This window comes from Salvelinus fontinalis, chromosome 40 (genome assembly GCF_029448725.1).
Source record: "Salvelinus fontinalis isolate EN_2023a chromosome 40, ASM2944872v1, whole genome shotgun sequence".
NCBI lineage: Eukaryota > Metazoa > Chordata > Actinopteri > Salmoniformes > Salmonidae > Salvelinus > Salvelinus fontinalis.
The window spans coordinates 12895679-12914397 of record NC_074704.1 but is presented as its reverse complement, the minus strand read 5'-3'; the positions used below and the strand labels follow the sequence as shown (position 1 = coordinate 12914397).

Genomic DNA, 18719 nt, shown 5'->3' with positions numbered 1-18719 from the left:
GATCTGAGAGTCCTTTAGCGGCCTTTTGGCAAACTGTCCTGTGCCTTTTACTGAGGAGTGGCTTATGTCTGGCCACTCCATCATAAAGGCCTGATTGGTGGAGTGCTGCAGAGATGGTTGTCCTTCTGGAGGGTTCTTCCATCTCCACAGAGGAACTCTGGAGCTCTGTCAAATCAAATCAAACCATATTGTATTAGTCACATGCTCCGAATACAACAACCTTACAGTGAAATGCTTACTTACAAGCCCCTAACCAACAATGCAGTTAAAAAAAAATACAAATAAGAATAAGAAATAAAAGTAACAAGTAATTAAAGTGCAGCAGTAAAATAACAATAGCGAGACTATATACAGGGGGTACAGAGTCAGTGTGCAAGGATAATTGAGGTAATATGTACATGTAGGTAGAGTTATTTAAGTGACTATGCATAGATAATAACAGAGAGTAGCAGCGGCATAAAAGGGGGGGGGCAATGCAAATAGTCTGGGTAGCCATTTGATTAGATGTTCAGGAGTCTTATGGCTTGGGTGGTAGAAGCTGTTTAGAAGCCTCTCGTCATGTTCCGTTCAGCTGTTACTGACTGTTCCAACTTCAATTAGTTATTCTCAAATATGCTTTAAGATACAATTGTCAAATATATGTCAACAATCCTTCCTCCAAAGGACCCATCTGTGGATGGAATGTCATCAAAATCCATTTTTGTTCAAGTTTCGTGATGAATAGCTTTCTAATAGCTACAATAATGTGGCATACAGACAGGCTTTCTAGCTAACCTTCCTTTCTCAAGTTGTTCATGTTTCCTCTTTCAGAACCTATTCATAATCCACTTCCCTGCCGGTGACAAGCATACCCATAACATGATGCTGCCACCACAATACTTAAAAAATCCAAAAGGGATCAACATCATTGCATTCACTACACTCACATTAACATCTGCTAACCATGTGACCAATACAATTTGATTTGATTCACTCCATGTTACTGGCCTGTAAGATAAAGTGAAAAGCAAGAAGCGTGTATTAAAGAATCCACTCCCATTCTGTTAGCAACAAGGCTGTTAAGTAATACTGCAAGACAAAACTTTTTGGCATAAATTAAAAACTACAGGGTTGGGTCAAATCCAATCCAACACAGACTGAAAGAGTCTATTATCAAGTATTGTGGTGGCAGCATCATGTTATGGGTATGCTTGCCGTTGGCTGGGAGTGGGGAGTTTGTCAGGATCCAATGAAATATGAAAGGTAAAAAGTTAGAGGAAAACCAGTCTCAGTCTTCTGAAAACCCTGGGATAGAATACAACTTTTCAGCCAGACAATTACACAAATGTTTTTTCCAAAGATACACCAAAATGGATTTCCAAGTGGTGTTATAAGTGTTCTGGAATCATCTAGTCTCAATCCTGATTTAAATTTGCTTAAAAATCAGAGACTACGTTTGAATACTGCAATCCATCAATGATTCCCAACCAAATTTAATGAGCTTGAGCAATTTTGACAAAAACAATGGATATATGTAGCCCTAACAGTTGTGAAAATTCGGTCACATCTTATTCCAAATGATTCACAGCTGTAATGGCTGACAAAGGTGCTTCCAACAAGTATTAACTCAGGGGAGTCGAGACTTATCCAATTACTATATATTTTTTTTCTTAATTTGGAAAATTAAATCTGTAAATCTGTAGGAAAAAATAATCTAATTTAATAATATTTCAGATTTAATTTTAAAGGCACCAACCTGAAAAAAGTTAAACGGGGAATTCAGGGCACAGCGAGCACTGCAGAGCAGCTAGCTAGCTAAAAGCTAGGCTAAGTTGAAGATACCATTGTAGCTAGCTACCTCCACCTAACGATCATCATCAAAACATTAACATTATTACTATCACAATAAACATCATTACTATCACAATACACATCAGTACTATCACAATAAACATCATTACTATCACAATAAACATCATTACTATCACAACAAACATCATTACTAGCACAATAAACTTCATTACTATCACAATAAACTTAAACGGGAGGTGACAGTCATAATATCATTGGCTTAGCAGCCAATGTATATTATATAACATTAGTAATAAAATAGTACTCTTATAGGAATGGGTAATTGTTTACAAGTTTCTAGCTATCTCATAAAGCCATCACCGAAAACCAGATATTTTAATCTTCTCTGTTTTGGTAACTTCCTGTTCTTCAACGGACTCTGGCTGGACTGAAGACAACGTCAAGTTTGAAAAATGTCAATGTATGCAGTGTCCGTCTCGCAACGGTACCTTGAACCACAAGGCGGGGTTGCGTTTTCACTCCGTTGTGGACGTCTCCATTAAAATGCATGACATCAGGGGCAATGTAACGGAGTGTTTATGGATGATGTGAACGAGGCTTAAGTTCCATCGTTATCGGGAAACCGGGCCCAGACTGATTACCACTGGAATCCGCATAAAGAAACAAAATGTAACCTTGCGAGACTTCCGCATGGTTGTACGACATTAAGCAACCTTTGCAGTGGCAGGCAAGAAAAGGCTTCTTGCGTAGCCTCTTCTAGCCTGGGTGTTTATTCACCTTTATTGGAGAGTAGTGATAATACATGTTGATTGGATATTTGCTATACACGGTTGTTTGGATATTTGCGATACACACCTACGTATTTATTTGGACAGTGAAGCTAAAACGTTTAATTTGGCTCTATACTCCAGAATTTTGTTTCATATGAGGTGACAGTACAGAATGTCACCTTTTATTTGAGGGTATTTTCATACATATATGTTGTACCGTTTAGGAATTGTTGTGGAAATTACCACCAGGGACACCTGAAGTCAATCTTAAATTAATCATTCTTTACTTTCAGCAAGCTGGAGAGGTTCCAACAAACTTAATGCACCATAGTACACGTCGGTCGGGAGCTCTGCCGTGGCAGTCCCGTTAGTTCTCATATAGACTGCTTACACAGACAAGTTATATTTGCATGATTTACATGATTCATTATTCATCATTAACATTTGGTCCATGTATGTGACCGACCATTACCTCACGAGGCCTCTTCGCTCCAAGCTGAGACCTTGAAACTAAGGCATCTCTTTCAGTTGGCAAAACAACATTATGGGCGTGCTGCCAAATTGCTTATACTGATAGTGAGGATTCCTCCCAGGCACGATCAATCAGTCACTTGCATGAACCCAGTCAAATTGGTTATTAGAAAACCACAAACATAAAATGTTCCTTCACAAAATGAAAGCACTTTATGTATCTAGTCCTCCCATTTGAAGGTGTCATAAGTATTGGGACAACCAGCATGGCTACCACAGCATTCTGCAGCAAAACGCCATCCCATCTGGTTTGCGCTTAGTGGGACTATAATTAGTTTTTCAACAGGACAATGACCCAAAACATACCTCCAGGCTGTGTAAGGGCTATTTGACCAAGAAGGAGAGGGATGGAATGCTACATCAGATGACCTGGCCTCCACAATCACCCGACCTCAACCCAATTGAGATGGTTTGGGATGAGTTGGCCCGCAGAGTGAAGGAAAAGCAGCCAACAAGTGCTCAGCATATGTGGGAACTCCTTCAAGACTGTTGGAAAAGCATTCATACTGAAGCTGGTTGAGTGACTGCCAAGAGTAGGTGTGTTCAAACTTTTGACTGGGACTGTATGTTTTAAACATTAATTCATAGGCCAGGTTGTAGCAACCTCATGATGGGTACAGGGGAAATGAGTATCATGTAGTAGCCTAAACCTATAGATGTTACATTCAACTGGGTGAATGGAATATGAATGACAATATCATGTAAAAGGCATAAACAAATCCTCCTGTAATAGAAATAAGGCTCATAAAAAAATACAAATGATAATCATCCTCATCTTAAACGGCACCGACCGCCACTGCCTTACTTACAGTATAGCCTACCTGTAAAGCACCAGAAATAATGACTCTTCAACCTTCCATAATAAACTAAGACAGGAGACTGAGCTTAGTAATTGAAATACAATATGTTTATTCATTTTTGGTTATATTCCCGCTAATTAGAAGTTATTGTTGCATACATTTTTTTGTGACTAAATTATATAATTTTTACAACTTAAAAAAAAAAAGTGATTATAGAAATCCAACTAGAATATATGATGTCTGATTACTGAGGATTCTCAATGGACAGATATTAGCTATGGATTCCACAATGGCAAATACATCTTCACTGAATTGTCCGCTGTGACTGCTGAAGGTCTGCTGGTGTAGAAAGTATTGCCCAACAAGACAGCTGTATAGTGGAAATACTGACATTGACAAGACATGTCTGTTAAGCACCAACAAAATAAACACTGTTTCTGTCAAACTGCCTTTTCTCTGCATTTCTGACTTTTTGGTGATTCCTGAAAAAGTGATATGATGATAATGGCTTATTGTGAACATACCAGCTTCATTTCAATAAACAATATTCAAACAACTCCAGAACACGGTAAGGCTTCTCTACTGTGCCAGTTAAATGCTGTGTCTTCAAATGTGATGCCTGACTGAAGCTTTCCACACAGACAACATGTTCCACACTCCTTTGCAAGTTGTAACCCCCTTTAAGTAACCAGGTAAGTTATTGTTAGTCATAATTAGTTGGTGTTATATTTTATTAGTATAAACTGGTGAAACTATCCTCATATTGACAGCAGAGTTTAGGCTTCTCCCCTATGTGAATAAGCTAGTGTCTTCAGCTTTGATGACACAGCTTTCTCCTGAGTGAGTTCTCTGATGTTTCTTCAAAGTTGATGACTGGCTGAAACTCTTCCCACACTGAGAGCAGCGGTGAGGCTTCTCTCCTGTGTGAGTTATCTGATGTGTCTTGAGAGTTGATGAATGACCAAAACTCTTCCCACACTGAGAACAGCGGTGAGGCTTCTCTCCGGTGTGAGTTATCTGATGTGTCTTCAAAGTTGATGAATGACTGAAATTCTTCCCACACTGGGAGCAGTGGAATGGCTTTTCTCCCGTGTGAATTAGCTGGTGTTTCTTTAGGAAATATGAACTGGTGAAACTATCACCACATTGAGAGCAGTGGTAAGGTTTCTCTTCTGTGTGTGTTATCTGGTGTGCCTTCAGTTGATATAACCTGGTGAAACGCTTCCCACATTGAGAGCAGGGGTAAGGCTTCTCTCCTGTGTGAGTTAGCTGGTGTTTTTTCAGAGTTGATAACTGACTGAAACTCTTTCCACATTGGGAGCAGTGGAATGGCTTCTCTCCTGTGTGAGTCCTCTGGTGCGACTTTAAGTCTTTTGGATGACTGAAATTCTTCCCACATTGAGAGCAGTGATATGGCTTCTGTCCTGTGTGAATTAACTGGTGTGTCTTTAGATGGTGTAACTGACTGAAACTCTTCCCACAATGAGAGCAGCGGTAAGGCTTCTCTACTGTGTGGGTTAGCTGGTGTCTCTTTAGGTTTCCGACCAGACTGAAACGCTTTCCACACTGCGAGCAGTGGTAAGGCTTCTCCCCTGTGTGAGTTATCTGGTGTGTCTTCAGGCTGTGTAACCAACTGAAACTCTTTCCACACTGAGAGCAGTGGTAAGGCTTCTGTCCTGTGTGAGTTCTCTGGTGTGTCTTTAGTTGGTTCGACTGACTGAAACCCTTCCCACAAACAGAGCAGTGGTATGGCTTCTCTCCTGTGTGAGTTCTCTGGTGCGTCTTTAGTTTGCTTGGTGTTTGAAATCTCTTCCCACATTGACCACATGGGTACACCTTCCTCCTTTTTTGAGTCTGTTTTGATTTGAGGTGAGTTGGGCAAATAAAGCTGCCACTGCAATCTGAACAGGGGTGGGGCCTACAAGTGTGTCTCCTCAACTCCTCTGGCTCATAGAAACTAGTGAAGCAGTCCATGCAGTGGTGATGTTTCTGTCTTGAGTTCCTCTGTCTGTGTTGTTTATGGTTTCCTGATGCTGTGGAACTGGGGTCACTGTCTGAACCTGGGTTGGAGATCTCTCCTGTGGGAATATGAACAGATATGGGGTTAGAATCAGGAACAGCATTGAAATGGTCTTTAAAATACTTGTTTAAAGGCCTAATGCAGCCGTTTTATATCAATATCAAATCATTTATTAGGTAACAATTAAGTACTTTACTTGAATACATTTAACAAAAATATAAAAATGCAACATGCAACAATTTCAAGAATTATACTTAGTTTCAGTTCATAAGGAAATCAGTCAACTGAAAAACATGCATTAGGCCCTAATCTATGGATTTCACATGACTGAGAATACAGATATGCATCTGTTGGTCACAGAAACCTTTAAGAAAAGGTAGGGGCGTGGATCAGAAAACCAGTCAGTATCTGGCGTGACAACCATTTGCCTCATGCAGAGCGACATCTCATTCGCATAGAGTTGATTAGGCTGTTCAAATGAAATTGTATTGGTCACATACACCTATTTAGCAGATGCTATTTCAGGTGGAGAGAAATGCTTGTGTTCCCGGCTCCAACTGTGCAGTAGTATCTAATAATTCACAACAATACACACAAATGTAAAAGTAACAATATTATTAAGAAATATATAAATATTAGGAAAAGCAATGTCAGAGTGGCATTGACAAAAATACATGAAATGAGTAAAGCAGTATGTAAACATTATTAAAATGACTAGTGTTCCATTATTAAAGTGACCAGTGATTCCATCTATGTAAATGGGGCAGCAGCCTCTAAGGTGCAGGGTTGAGTAACCGGGTGGTAGCCGGCTAGTGATGGCTGTTTAACAGTCTGATGGCCTTGAGATAGAAGCTGTTTTTCAGTCTCTCAGTCCCAGCTTTGATACACCTGTACTGACCTCGCCTTCTGGATGGTAGCGGGGTGAACAGGCAGTGGCTTTGGACTTCCTGTGACATCGGGTGCTATAGGTGTTCTGGAGGGCAGGCAGTGTGCCCTGGTGATGCGTTGGGCAGACAGCACCACCCTCTGGAGAGCCCTGCGGTTGCGGGCGGTGCAGTTGCCGTACCAGGCGGTGATACAGCCCGACAGGATAATCTCAATTGTGCATCTATAAAACTTTGTTAAGGTCTTAGAGGCCAAGCCACATTTTTTCAGCCTCCTGAGGTTGAAGACGCGTTGTGGGTGGACCATTTCAGATTGTCAGTGATATGTACGCCGAGGAACTTGAAGCTTTCCACATTCTCCACTGTGGTCCCATCGATGTGGAAAGAGGCGTGCTCCTTCTGCTGTTTCCTGAAGTCCACGATCAGCTCCTTTGTTTTGTTGACGTTGAGGGAGAGTTTCTTGATTGTGGCCTGTGGAACATTGTCCCACTCCTCTACAAAGGCTATGCAAAGTTGCTGGATATTGGCGGGAACAGAACACGCTGTCATACAAATCGATCCAGAGCATCTCAAACATGTACAGTGGGTGACATGTCTGGTGAGTATGTAGGCAATGGAAGAACTGGGACATTTTCAGCTTTCAGGAACTGTGTACAGATCCTTGTGACATGGGGTTGTGCATTAGCTTATGCCTGCCCATATTGTAACCCCACCGCCACCATGGGGCACTCCGTTCACAACAGCAAGCCGCTGGCCAGGATAAAAAGAAGCACCTACAGTACCAGTCAAAAGTTTGGACACACCGATTTATTGCTGGGGTTTTCTTAATTTTGACTATTTTCTACATTGTAGAATAATAGTGAAGACATCAAAACTATGAAATAACACATATGGAATCATGTAGTAACCAAAGAAAGTGTTAAATAAATCTAAATATATGTTTTATTTGAGAGTCTTCAAAGTAGCCACCATTTGCCTTGATGACAGCTTTGCACACTCTTGGCATTCTCTCAACCAGCTTCATAGGGTAGTCACCTGGAAAGCATTTAAATTAAAAGGTGTGCCTTGTTAAAAGGTAATTTGTGGAATTTATTTCCTTCTTAATGTGTTTTAGCCAATCAGTTGTGTTGTGACAAGAGGTATGGGTGGTATACAGAAGTTAACCTTATTTGGTAAAAGACCAAGTCCATGTTATGGCAAGAACAGTTCAAAAAATCAAAGAGAAACGACAGTCCATCATTACCTTAAGACATGGTCAGTCAATATGGAACATTTCAAGAACTTGCAGTTGCAAAAACCATCAAGTGCTATGATGAAACGGTCTCTCATAAGGACCGCCAAAGGAAAGGAAAACCCAGACTTACCTGTGCTGCACATGATAAGTTAATTTGAGTTACAAGCCTATGAAATTACAATCCAAAAAAATGCTTCACAGAGTTCAAGTAACAGACACATCTCAACATCAACTGTTCAGAGGAGACTGCATGAGTCAGGCCTTCATGTTCGAATTGCTGCAAAGAAACCACTATTAAAGGACACCAATAAGAAGAAGAGAATTGCTTGGACTAAGAAAAACGATCAATGGACAGTAGACTGGTGGAAATCTGTCCTTTGGTCTGATGAGTCCAAATGTGAGAGTTTTGGTTCCAACCGCCATGTCTTTGTGAGACGCAGTGTAGGTGAACGGATGATCTCCACATGTGTGGTTCCCACCGTGAAGAATGGAGGAGGAGGTGTGATGGTGCTTTGCTGGTGACACTGTCTGTGATTTATTTAGAATTTGAGGCACACTTAACCAGCATGGCTACCACAGAATTCTACAGCGATACGCTATCCCACCTGGTTTGCGCTTAGTGGGACTATCATATGTTATTCAACAGGACAATGACCCAACACACATCCAGGCTGTGTAAGGGCTATTTGACCAAGAAGGATAGTGATGGAGTTCTGCATCAGATGACCTGGCCTCCACAACCACCTGACCTCAACCCAATTGAGATGGTTTGGAATGAGTTTGACCGCAGAGTGAAGGAAAAGCACCCAACAAGTGCTCAGCATATGTGGGAACTCCTTCAAGACTGTTGGAAAAGCATTCCAGGTGAAGCTGTTTGAGAGAATGCCAAGAGTGTGGAAGCTGTCACACACAGAGACGCGTACAAAGCTCTCCCCCACCCTCCATTTGGTAAATCCGGCCACAATTCTATCCTCCTGATTCCTGCTTACAAGCCAAAATTAAAGCAGGAAGCACCAGTGACTCGGTTTATAATAAAGTGGTCAAGTGAAGCAGATGCTAAACTACAGGACTGTTTTGCTATCACAGACTGGAACATGTTCCGGGATTCCTCCGATGGCATTGAGGAGTACACCACATCAGTCACTGGCTTTATCAATAAGTGCATCGAGGACGTCGTCCCCACAGTGACTGTACGTACATACCCCAACCAGAAGCCATGAATTACAGGCAACATCCGCACTGAGCTAAAGGGTAGAGCTGCTGCTTTCAAGGAGTGGGACTCTAACCCGGAAGCTTATGAGAAATCCTGCTATGCCCTCCGACGAACCATCAAACAGGCAAAGCGTCAATACAGGGCTAAGATTGAATTGTACTACACCGGCTCCGATGCGCGTCTTATGTGGCAGGGCTTGCAAACTATTAGAGACTACAAAGGGAAGCACAGCCGCGAGCTGCCCAGTGACACGAGCCTACCATACGAGATAAATCACTGCTATGCTCGCTTCGAGGCAAGCAACACTGAGGCATGCATGAGAGCATCAGCTGTTCCAGACGACTGTGCGATCACATTCTCCGTAGCCGACGTGAGTAAGACCTTTAAACAGGTATCAATATTCACAAGGCTGCGGGGCCAGACGGATTACCAGGACGTGTGCTCCGGGCATGTGCTGACCAACTGGCAGGTGTCTTCACTGACATTTTCAACATGTCCCTGATTGAGTCTGTAATACCAACACGTTTCAAGCAGACCGCCATAGTCCCTGTGCCCAAGAACACGAAGGCAACCTGCCTAAATGACTACAGAGCCGTAGCACTCACGTCCGTAGCCATGAAGTGCTTTGAAAGGCTGGTAATGGCTCACATCAACACCATTATCCCAGAAACCCTAGACCCACTCCAATTTCCATACCGCCCAAACAGATCCACAGATGATGCAATCTCTATTGCACTCCACACTGCCCTTTCCCACCTGGACAAAAGGAACACCAACGTTAGAATGCTATTCATTGACTACAGCTCAGCGTTCAATACCATAGTACCCTCAAAGCTCATCACTAAGCTAAGGATCCTGGGACTAAACACCTCCCTCTGCAACTGGATCCTGGACTTCCTGACGGGCCGCCCCCCAGGTGGTGAGGGTAGGTAGCAACACATCTGCCACGCTGATCCTCAACACTGGAACTCCCAAGGGGTGCGTGCACAGTCCCCTCCTGTACGCCCTGTTCACCCACGACTGCATGGCCAGGCACGACTCCTAACACCATCATTAAGTTTGCAGACGACACAACAGTGGTAGGCCTGATCACCGACAACGACGAGACAGCTTATTGGGAGGAGGTCAGAGACCTGGCTGGGTGGTGCCAGAATAACAACCTATCCCTCAACGTAACAAAGACTAAGGAGATGATCGTGGACTACAGGAAAAGGAGGACCGAGCACACCCCCATTCTCATCGACGGGGCTGTAGTGGAGCAGGTTGAGAGCTTCAAGTTCCTTGGTGTCCACATCACCAACAAACTAGAATGATCCAAACACACCAAGACAGTCGTGAAGAGAGCACGGCAAAGCCTATTCCCCCTCAGGAATGGGTCCTGAGATCCTCAAAAGGTTTAACAGCTGCAACATTGAGAGCATCCTGACTGGTTGCATCATTGCCTGGTACGGCAATTGCTCGGGCCTCCGCAAGGCACTACAGCATGGCAAGCGGTACCGGAGTGCCAAGTCTAGGACAAAAAGGCTTCTCAACAGTTTTTACCCCCAAGCCATAAGACTCCTGAACAGGTAATCAAATGGCTATTTGCATTGTGTGCCGCCCCCCCCCGCCACCCAACCCCTCTTTTACGCTGCTGTTACTCTCTGTTTATCATATATGCATAGTCGCTTTAACTCTACATTCATGTACACACTACCTAAATTGGCCCGACCAACCAGTGTCCCCGCACTTTGACTAACCGGGCTATCTGCATTGTGTCCCGCCACCCGCCACCCACCACCCGCCAACCCCTCTTTTACGCTACTGCTACTCTCTGTTTATCATATATGCATAGTCACTTTAACCATACCTACATGTACATACTACCTCAATCAGCCCGACTAACCGGTGCCTGTATATGGTGCCTGTATATAGCCTCGCTACTGTTATAGTCTCGCTACTGTATATAGCCTCGCTACTGTTATTTTTCACTGTCTTTTTTACTGTTGTTTTTATTTCTTTACTTACCTATTGTTCACCTAATACATTTTTTGTACTTTTTTGCACTGTTGGTTAGAGCATGTAAATAAGCCTTTCACTGTAAGGTGAAATGTTGTATTGTACCTGTTGTATTCAGCGCACGTGACAAATAAACTTTGATTTTGATTTGTCATCGAGGCAAAGGATGGCTACTTTGAAGAATTTCATATATAAAATATATGTTGATATGATTTTGGTTACTACATGTGATGCTGCTAAACCAGCCATAATTTAGGGGTGTGGGGGGGGGGGGGGGGGTATGCTTGGTTTTTAGTCAAATTAAACGAAATGGGGGGGCAGAAACCAAAAATGTTTCGATGTTTGTAATTATGAGATTCACCAGCACAAAATGAACATCTCTCTACCATGGGCACTGTGTGTCATGGCTGGATAGGCTGCACTCTCAAAATCCACTGTGTTACCTAGAAGACCTGCTGTTTGTGGGTCTGAAACATTCCTTTTAGCGCTGTATGAAACTGACATTTTCGAGTGTTTTTAAGGACACGCCTCCAATATTGCCACCCCTCCCACCTCAGCACAAGTTAGCTGATGTAGACAGGTACATTGCTGAACCTGGCGTTAGGGCTGGAAAATGCCAGTGCTCATGTTCTTACATTAGGAAATTCCAAACTAACGTGTGTTTTACACTTGTGCCTCTAATCTCCAGCTGAAAACAAGCCCAGAATGTTAAAGCCCCGAAGCAGTATTTTTAAATCATCACTGTATGTCTAATACATCACTGTGTGTGTGTTTTATTTCATGAAAATAACTCAAAATATATTTGTTACCATTGATTTCCCTGAGCCTCCAACTGGACTTTGAAATGCTCAGTCTATCTTGTGGGCATGTTGATAGAAATTAAAGTATATTTACATACACAGCCCTGATTGGTGGATAGAGCATACCGCACTAAAGCCCCTTCAAAGTAGGAGGATACATGTGCGAATAAACGATGACTGGTCATTCAGATCAGATTGTGATGTCATGATCTGGGCTAAAAAACTCCATCCCACCTGAACAGGCTGAAATTCCAGGAATTATTTTCAAAACAGGAATGTCACATCTTTAACTGCACTGACCCTTTAAAATTAGTTGAAAACAAGTTACTATTCAAAAAGAGGCACCAGATTGGTGGAAAGACTCAATCATAGTACTGGAATCCCCTGTGGCTGTCAATGCCAATTTGTAAGTCGCTCTGGATAAGAGCGTCTGCTAAATGACTTAAATGTAAATGTAATGCACCAACCTCTCCATCCTACACAACTGAACTTACCTGGGTCAGTGTTACCATCTACTTCTTCCTCCTCTTCCCTGTTCTCCACTTCTGTGACTGCTCTCTCCTCCGCCTCCTCTTTGAATGCTCTCTCCTCCGCCTCCTCTTTGAATGCTCTCTCCTCCGCCTCCTCTTTGAATGCTCTCTCCTCCATCTCCCCCTCTTTAAATGCTCTCTCCTCCACCTCCTCTTTAATCCCTATCTCCTCTTCTTTGACTTCCCTCTCCTCCTCTTCCTCTTTGACTATCACATTGAGTTCCAGTGGTTGACTACATTCCTCCAGCTTCACAAAGACCATCTCTGGGCCCCACTGTGAGCTTCTCAGTGCTGGAACACCACAGTAAGAACCCGGGGACTTGGGTTCAGACATGGAAGGCTATAGTAGGATTCAAAAGAGGCACAAACAAAATGTAAGGTGAGTTTCACAACTGGAACAGCTTAGTTAATAAAGGAATATAACTAAATATTCCAACCACTAGGAATCTACTAATACATTTAGCTAGCTAGCATTGCTGTGGTAATCGCACAGCTAGCGTTAGCAATGTTGAGCTAGTTGTGTTAGCTTTAGCTCACTGACACCTTTCTCACTAGGATGAAACGATCTAGCTAGATAACCAAATTACCAGCAAGAAGTTATATTGAAGCAACGGCGAACCAAAATAACATTTGATTTGTAATCTATAAATGACCAGTTAGCTAATGATTAGATACTGAAAGTAAATTAACTAGTTAGCTAGCCAGCCTTAGATAACGGCCAAGCTAACTAGCCATGCTCACTTATTAGCTAAGGGTGCCAATATATTTATGACATCTTGAAGATGGACAATTCACATTGCTGTCTTAATAACTAATAACGTTATCATTCACAACAGTGTCTTGAAGATAAACACATTTGCTTGGTAGGATAGTTAGCTTGGGTAGCCATTTTACTGGCTAGCTAACGTTAGCACAAATGGCTATTGTTGACACATGATCTGGTGGACGTGGACAAATAATCCAACTCTTAATGTTTACATATGGAAACGTTTCAGAATATGTTAGAAATCTTGATTTTACCATCACGCGTGACTTTGAACTGGCAGCTGTTGTTGTTCTAGCTAGCGTAACTCCTTCTTTGGTGGGGTTTAACGGCGGTTGGCATCCAATATAATGTTGCATTAACGCCACCAACTGGACTGGAGAATATAGCCACTATACTTTGTGATAGAAAAATACAAATTACCCTGCCAACTATTGTTGATGTTAATGTGTTGATGTTCTCCGTATCCATAGCCAGAATGATTTTGCAGTGCATGGTGAGGGAAAAGATGTCTTGTAGTATTCAGAGGTTTAGGGAGGGTAAAGTCTGTGAATACAAAAAATAGTGATTATACAGATGATTAACAAAACATCAACAAGACAGTATTCATACCTTGCTTTTTGTGGTGAATGTGAATGAAAACTGTTTTGATAATGGTTTTCATACACATGCCTTGTCCATAATGTAGAGGCCTATGGGATATTCATTGAAGAGGTAAGGGAAGAGGATGGTACATGTGATCTGCATAACATACCAATACCAATTGACATAACTTTGTAGGCCTCCTTGTCTGTATACCTGCAGACACAGACACAAAACTGAGCAGTTCATGCATCCAATACAGCTAGCTTTCAACATATCGTGATAGCCTACATATTCTTACCGCTTTGTTGATTGATATCCTTTGAATTGTGTCAATTTTTGGCTTTAGATAGATTTGCACAAATATGAAAAGTTGTTTAGCTAATTTCCTCAAATTATTTCAGATTTTGAAATTGTTTTAATTGTGTATTTGGTCCAGGATGGTCCATACGGAAGAGCTCAGTGACTTTCAATGTGGCACAGTCATAGGATGCCACCTTTCCAACAAGTCAGTTTGTCAAATTTCTGCTCTGCTAGAGCTGCCCCGGTCAACTGTAAGTGCTGTTATTGTGAAGTGGAAACGTCTAGGAGCAACAACAACTAATCCACGAAGTGGTAGACCACACGAGCTCACAGAACGGAACCGCTGATTGCTGAAGCATGTAGTGCATACAAATAGTCTGTCCTACGTTGTAACACTCACTACCGAATTCCAAACTGCCTCTGGAAGCAACTTCAGCAAAATAACTGTTAGTCGGGAGCTTCATGAAATGGGTTTCCATGGCCGAGCAGCTGCACACAAGCCTACATACAGTGGTAGCCTACACACTTCAATGCAAAAGATCAACTGTCTGTTCACCTGTTAAATTCTGCTGTATGTTATAAACCGAGCGCCCTTTCGGATGCATAGACTATTATAATTTCTAGTTTTTGCTTTATCTAATAGGCCCAATTAAATGAGAGATGTGTATGGTCATTTGTTGTATGGCTACTTTGGGAATATGAACTCGTGGCCAGAAAAGGTGAGGAAATAATTCTGCAATGTTTATGATATATGTATAATGTATTATGTTGATAAATTAAATATTGTCTACTTGATAAATTTGACATTACAGTATTCAGACGTAGCCTACAAACGTCAATGTAGAAGGTAAACTGTCTGTTCACCGTTTAACTTCGGAGCGGAGCTTATAGAGCAAATTACTTGAAATAGCTTATCTGTTTTACTACTATTCAATTTACTACTGTGAAGTAGGTCCAATTAGAGATGGGGCGAATGGTAGGTAGCCTATCCTAACTTGTTGTAGGCGTATAGGCTATTTCGGAGTATGAAACCATGACAACCAGTGAAGGTGACTGTTTCAAGGACAGCTGTTTTCCATCTATGTAACATTGCAAAAATCAGACATTTTCTGTCCAAAAATGATGCAGAAAAATGTATCAATGCTTTTGTCACTTCTAGGTTAGACTACTGCAATGCTCTACTTTCTGGCTTCCCGGATAAAGCACTAAATACATTTCAGTTAGTGCTAAATACAGATTGCTCAATCTGGTATTGACACTTAATATTGGTATTATTGTTGCAATAAAAAGTTCATTAAAGAAAAGTGACCAAGATGTCATGTGATCACCTACTGCCATCTAGTGGACACGCTGGGAATCAGAGAGAGGATATATTTACATCAATGGATAAGTAGAGACTTCAGCTTTCTCCTCGTCTGTATATCATTCCTGTAAGACGTTGCACAAGCCCTGCACTTTTCAAATGGCTGTGTTTCAAGGGGAATTTGCACGTTTAGAGTGCCACCATTAGGTCAAATAATCTTTTTAAAATTCCTTTTGGAACACTAATTGATGACATATTTGATCTCAAACCTAGACTTTCAAACCTCTTAATATCTGCTCTATTTCGGGCTCTTTATATCTGAATCCCACAGTTCTTACCTTTCTAATGTGTTTGTAGGACAGAAATGTACTTTATGAGGGTAGTATACAATAATAAGAGTCGGTTAGAAAGTGCCTTCAGAGGTGGTTAGAGGTTAACAGGTTAAGAAGGAAGTTTATACCCCAGAGAGCAGTGGAGGCTCCTCAGAGGAGGAGCCGCCCCCTCAGTGAATTTCATAAAAATCTAAATAGTGAAACATTATAGGTAAATCTATACTAAATATATTCACGTCACCAAATAATTGATTAAAACACTGTTTTGCAATGAAGGTCTACAGTAGCCTCAGCAGCACTCTGTAGGGTAGCACCATGGTGTAGCCAGAGGACAGCTAGCTTCCGTCCTCCTCTGGGTACATTGACTTCAATACAAAACCTAGGAGGCTCATGGTTCTCACCCCCTTCCGTAGACTTACACAGTAATTATGACACCGTCTAGAGGATGTCCTCCAACATATCAGAGCTCTTGCAGCATGTATTGAAATGTTGTTCATCCAATCAAAGGATCAGAGAATTAATCTAGTACTGAAAGCATAAGCTACAGCTAGCTAGCACTGCAGTGCATAAAATATGGTGAATAGTTGACTCAAAGAGAGAGAAAGACAATATTTGAAGAGTTTTGAACAAATGTATTTATTTAAAAATTAAGAAGTGAGCGAGAGGGAGAGCTAGCTATATCTGGTTGTATTTTTTTTAAACTTTCACTTCGACCTGTGCACCGATGTTTTAAACTTTCATTCATTGGCCAGGTTGTAGCAACCTCATGATGGGTAGAGGGAAAATTTGAGTATCATGTAGTAGCCTAAAGCTATCAATGTTACATTGATCTGGGAGAATGGAATATGAATGACTGTCATCCAATATGCTGTAATAGAAATAAGCCCATGATTGATTTGGAGGTGGAGGGTCCGTCATGGTCTGGGGCGGTGTGTCACAGCATCATTGGACTAAGCTTGTTGTCATTGCAGGCAATCTCAACGCTGTGCGTTACAGGGACGACATCCTCATGTGGTACCCTTCTGCAAAAGGTACAGGGATTGGACTGCTGTGGACTGGGGTGAAGTCATTTTCTCTGATGAATCCCCTTTCCGATTGTTTGGGGCATCCGGAAAAAAGCAATAAAATAAACAATATTTAAACTCCAGAACATGGTAAGGATTCTCTCCAGTGCGAGTTAGCTGGTGATTCTTTAGGTCTCCTAGGCAACTGAACCTTTTCCTCACACAGAGCAAAGGTACGGCTTCTCTACTGTGCCAAGTGAAAAGGTAGGTCTTCAAATTTGATGACTGACTGAAGTGTTGTGGAAATTCTTACACGGGGACACTCAAAGTCAATATTAAATGAATCACCCTTTATTGTCAGCAAGCTGGTGAGGTCACAGTCAAACTTAGATGCACAAGTACCTGTTTATGACACCAAAGATAAGATGCACACAGAACATTTCATTCAGTACAGAACCTTTCCACAGCTGGTGTTTTTGGGGGGAAATATAAACTGGTGAAACTACCCCCACATTGATAGTAGAGTTAAGGCTTATCCCCTTTGTGAGCAAACTGGTGTCTTCAGATTTGATGACCCAGCTTTTATCCTGTGTGAGTTCTCTGGTGTTTCTTTAAAGCTGATGATTGACTGAAACTCTTCCCACAATGAGAGCAATGGTTAGGCTTCTCTACTGTGTGGGATAGCTGGTGTCGCTTAAGGTTTCCTACCAGACTGAAACTCTTCCCATACTGAGAGCAGACGTGAGGCTTATCTCCCGTGTGAGTTATCTGATGAGTCTTCAGAGTTGATAAATGACTGAAACTCTTACCACACTGACGGCAGTGGAACGGCTTCTCTCCTGTGTGAGTTCTCTGGTGCGTCTTCAGAGTTGACGACTGACTGAAACTGTTCCCACACTGGGAGCAGTGGAATGACTTTTTTCCTGTGTGAATCAGCTGGTGTTTCTTTTGGAAATATAAACTGGTGAAACTATCCCCACATTGAGAGCAGTGGTAAGGCTTCTCTCCTGTGTGAGTTATCTGGTGTGCCTTCATTTCACATAACCTGCTGAAACTCTTCCCACATTGACAGCAGGGGTAAGGCTTCTCTCCTGTGTGAGTTAGTTGGTGTTTTTTCAGAGTTGATAACTGACTGAAACTCTTTCCACATTGGGAGCAGTGGTAAGGCTTCTCTCCTGTGTGAGTTCTCTGGTGTGACTTTAAGTCTCTTGGATGTCTGAAATCCTTCCCACACTGAGAGCAGTGGTATGGCTTCTCTCCTGTGTGAATTAACTGGTGTGCATTTAGGTTGGCTAACTGACGGAAACTCTTCCCACAATGAGAGCAGAGGTAAGGCTTCTCTCCTGTGTGAGTTAGGTGGTGTTTTCTCAGTGTAGATAGCTGACTGAAACTCTTTCCACATTGGGAGCAGTGGTAAGGCTTCTCTCCTGTGTGAGTTCTCTGGTGTGTCTTTAGTTGATCCGAATGGCTGCAACCCTTTCCACAAACAGAGCAGTGGTATGGCTTCTCTCCTGTGTGAGTTATCTGGTGCGTCTTTAGTTTGCTTGGTGTTTCACATATCTTCTCACATTGACCACACGGGTATGTCATAATCCTTTTTTGAGTCTGTTTTGATTTGAGGTGATTTGGACAAATAAAACTCCCTCTGCAATCTGAGCAGGGGTGGGGCCTACACGTGTGTCTTCTCAACTCCTCTGGCTCATAGAAACTAGTGAAGCAGTCCATGCAGTGGTGATGTTTCTGTCTTGAGTTCCTCCGTCTGTGTTGTTTATGGTTTCCTGATGCTGTGGAACTGGGCTCACTATCTGAACCTGGGTTTGAGATCTCTCCTGTGGGAATAAGAACAGATATGGGGTTAGAA

General features: G+C 42.1%; 2 protein-coding genes across 2 annotated transcripts; both read right to left on the bottom strand.

Annotated features, from left to right (window-relative positions):
- Positions 1-3977: 3977 nt before the first annotated feature.
- Positions 3978-13665, bottom strand: LOC129839056 (zinc finger protein ZFP2-like). The gene is made up of 3 exons (XM_055906324.1): positions 13592-13665; positions 12536-12911; positions 3978-5970 (listed from the first exon to the last, which is right to left on the bottom strand). The coding sequence occupies exons 1-3, from the start codon at positions 13592-13594 to the stop codon at positions 4682-4684; spliced, it is 1668 nt and encodes a 555-aa protein (XP_055762299.1). The 5' UTR covers positions 13595-13665; the 3' UTR covers positions 3978-4681.
- Positions 13666-16552: 2887 nt separating this feature from the next.
- On the bottom strand, positions 16553-18719 carry LOC129839081 (zinc finger protein 239-like). Its single transcript, XM_055906354.1, has one exon. It carries the CDS (start codon positions 18581-18583, stop codon positions 17441-17443), a length of 1143 nt encoding a protein of 380 aa, XP_055762329.1. The 5' UTR covers positions 18584-18719; the 3' UTR covers positions 16553-17440.

Bases quoted from the DNA above. Each gene is read 5' to 3' on its own strand.
- LOC129839056 (XM_055906324.1), bottom strand. The intron at 5,971-12,535 runs GTAAGTTCAGTT...ATATTCCCACAG, and splicing joins AGATGGTAACACTGACCCAG to GAGAGATCTCCAACCCAGGT.
- LOC129839081 (XM_055906354.1), bottom strand. From the start codon at position 18,583: ATGGACTGCTTCACTAGTTTCTATGAGCCAGAGGAGTTGAGAAGACAC.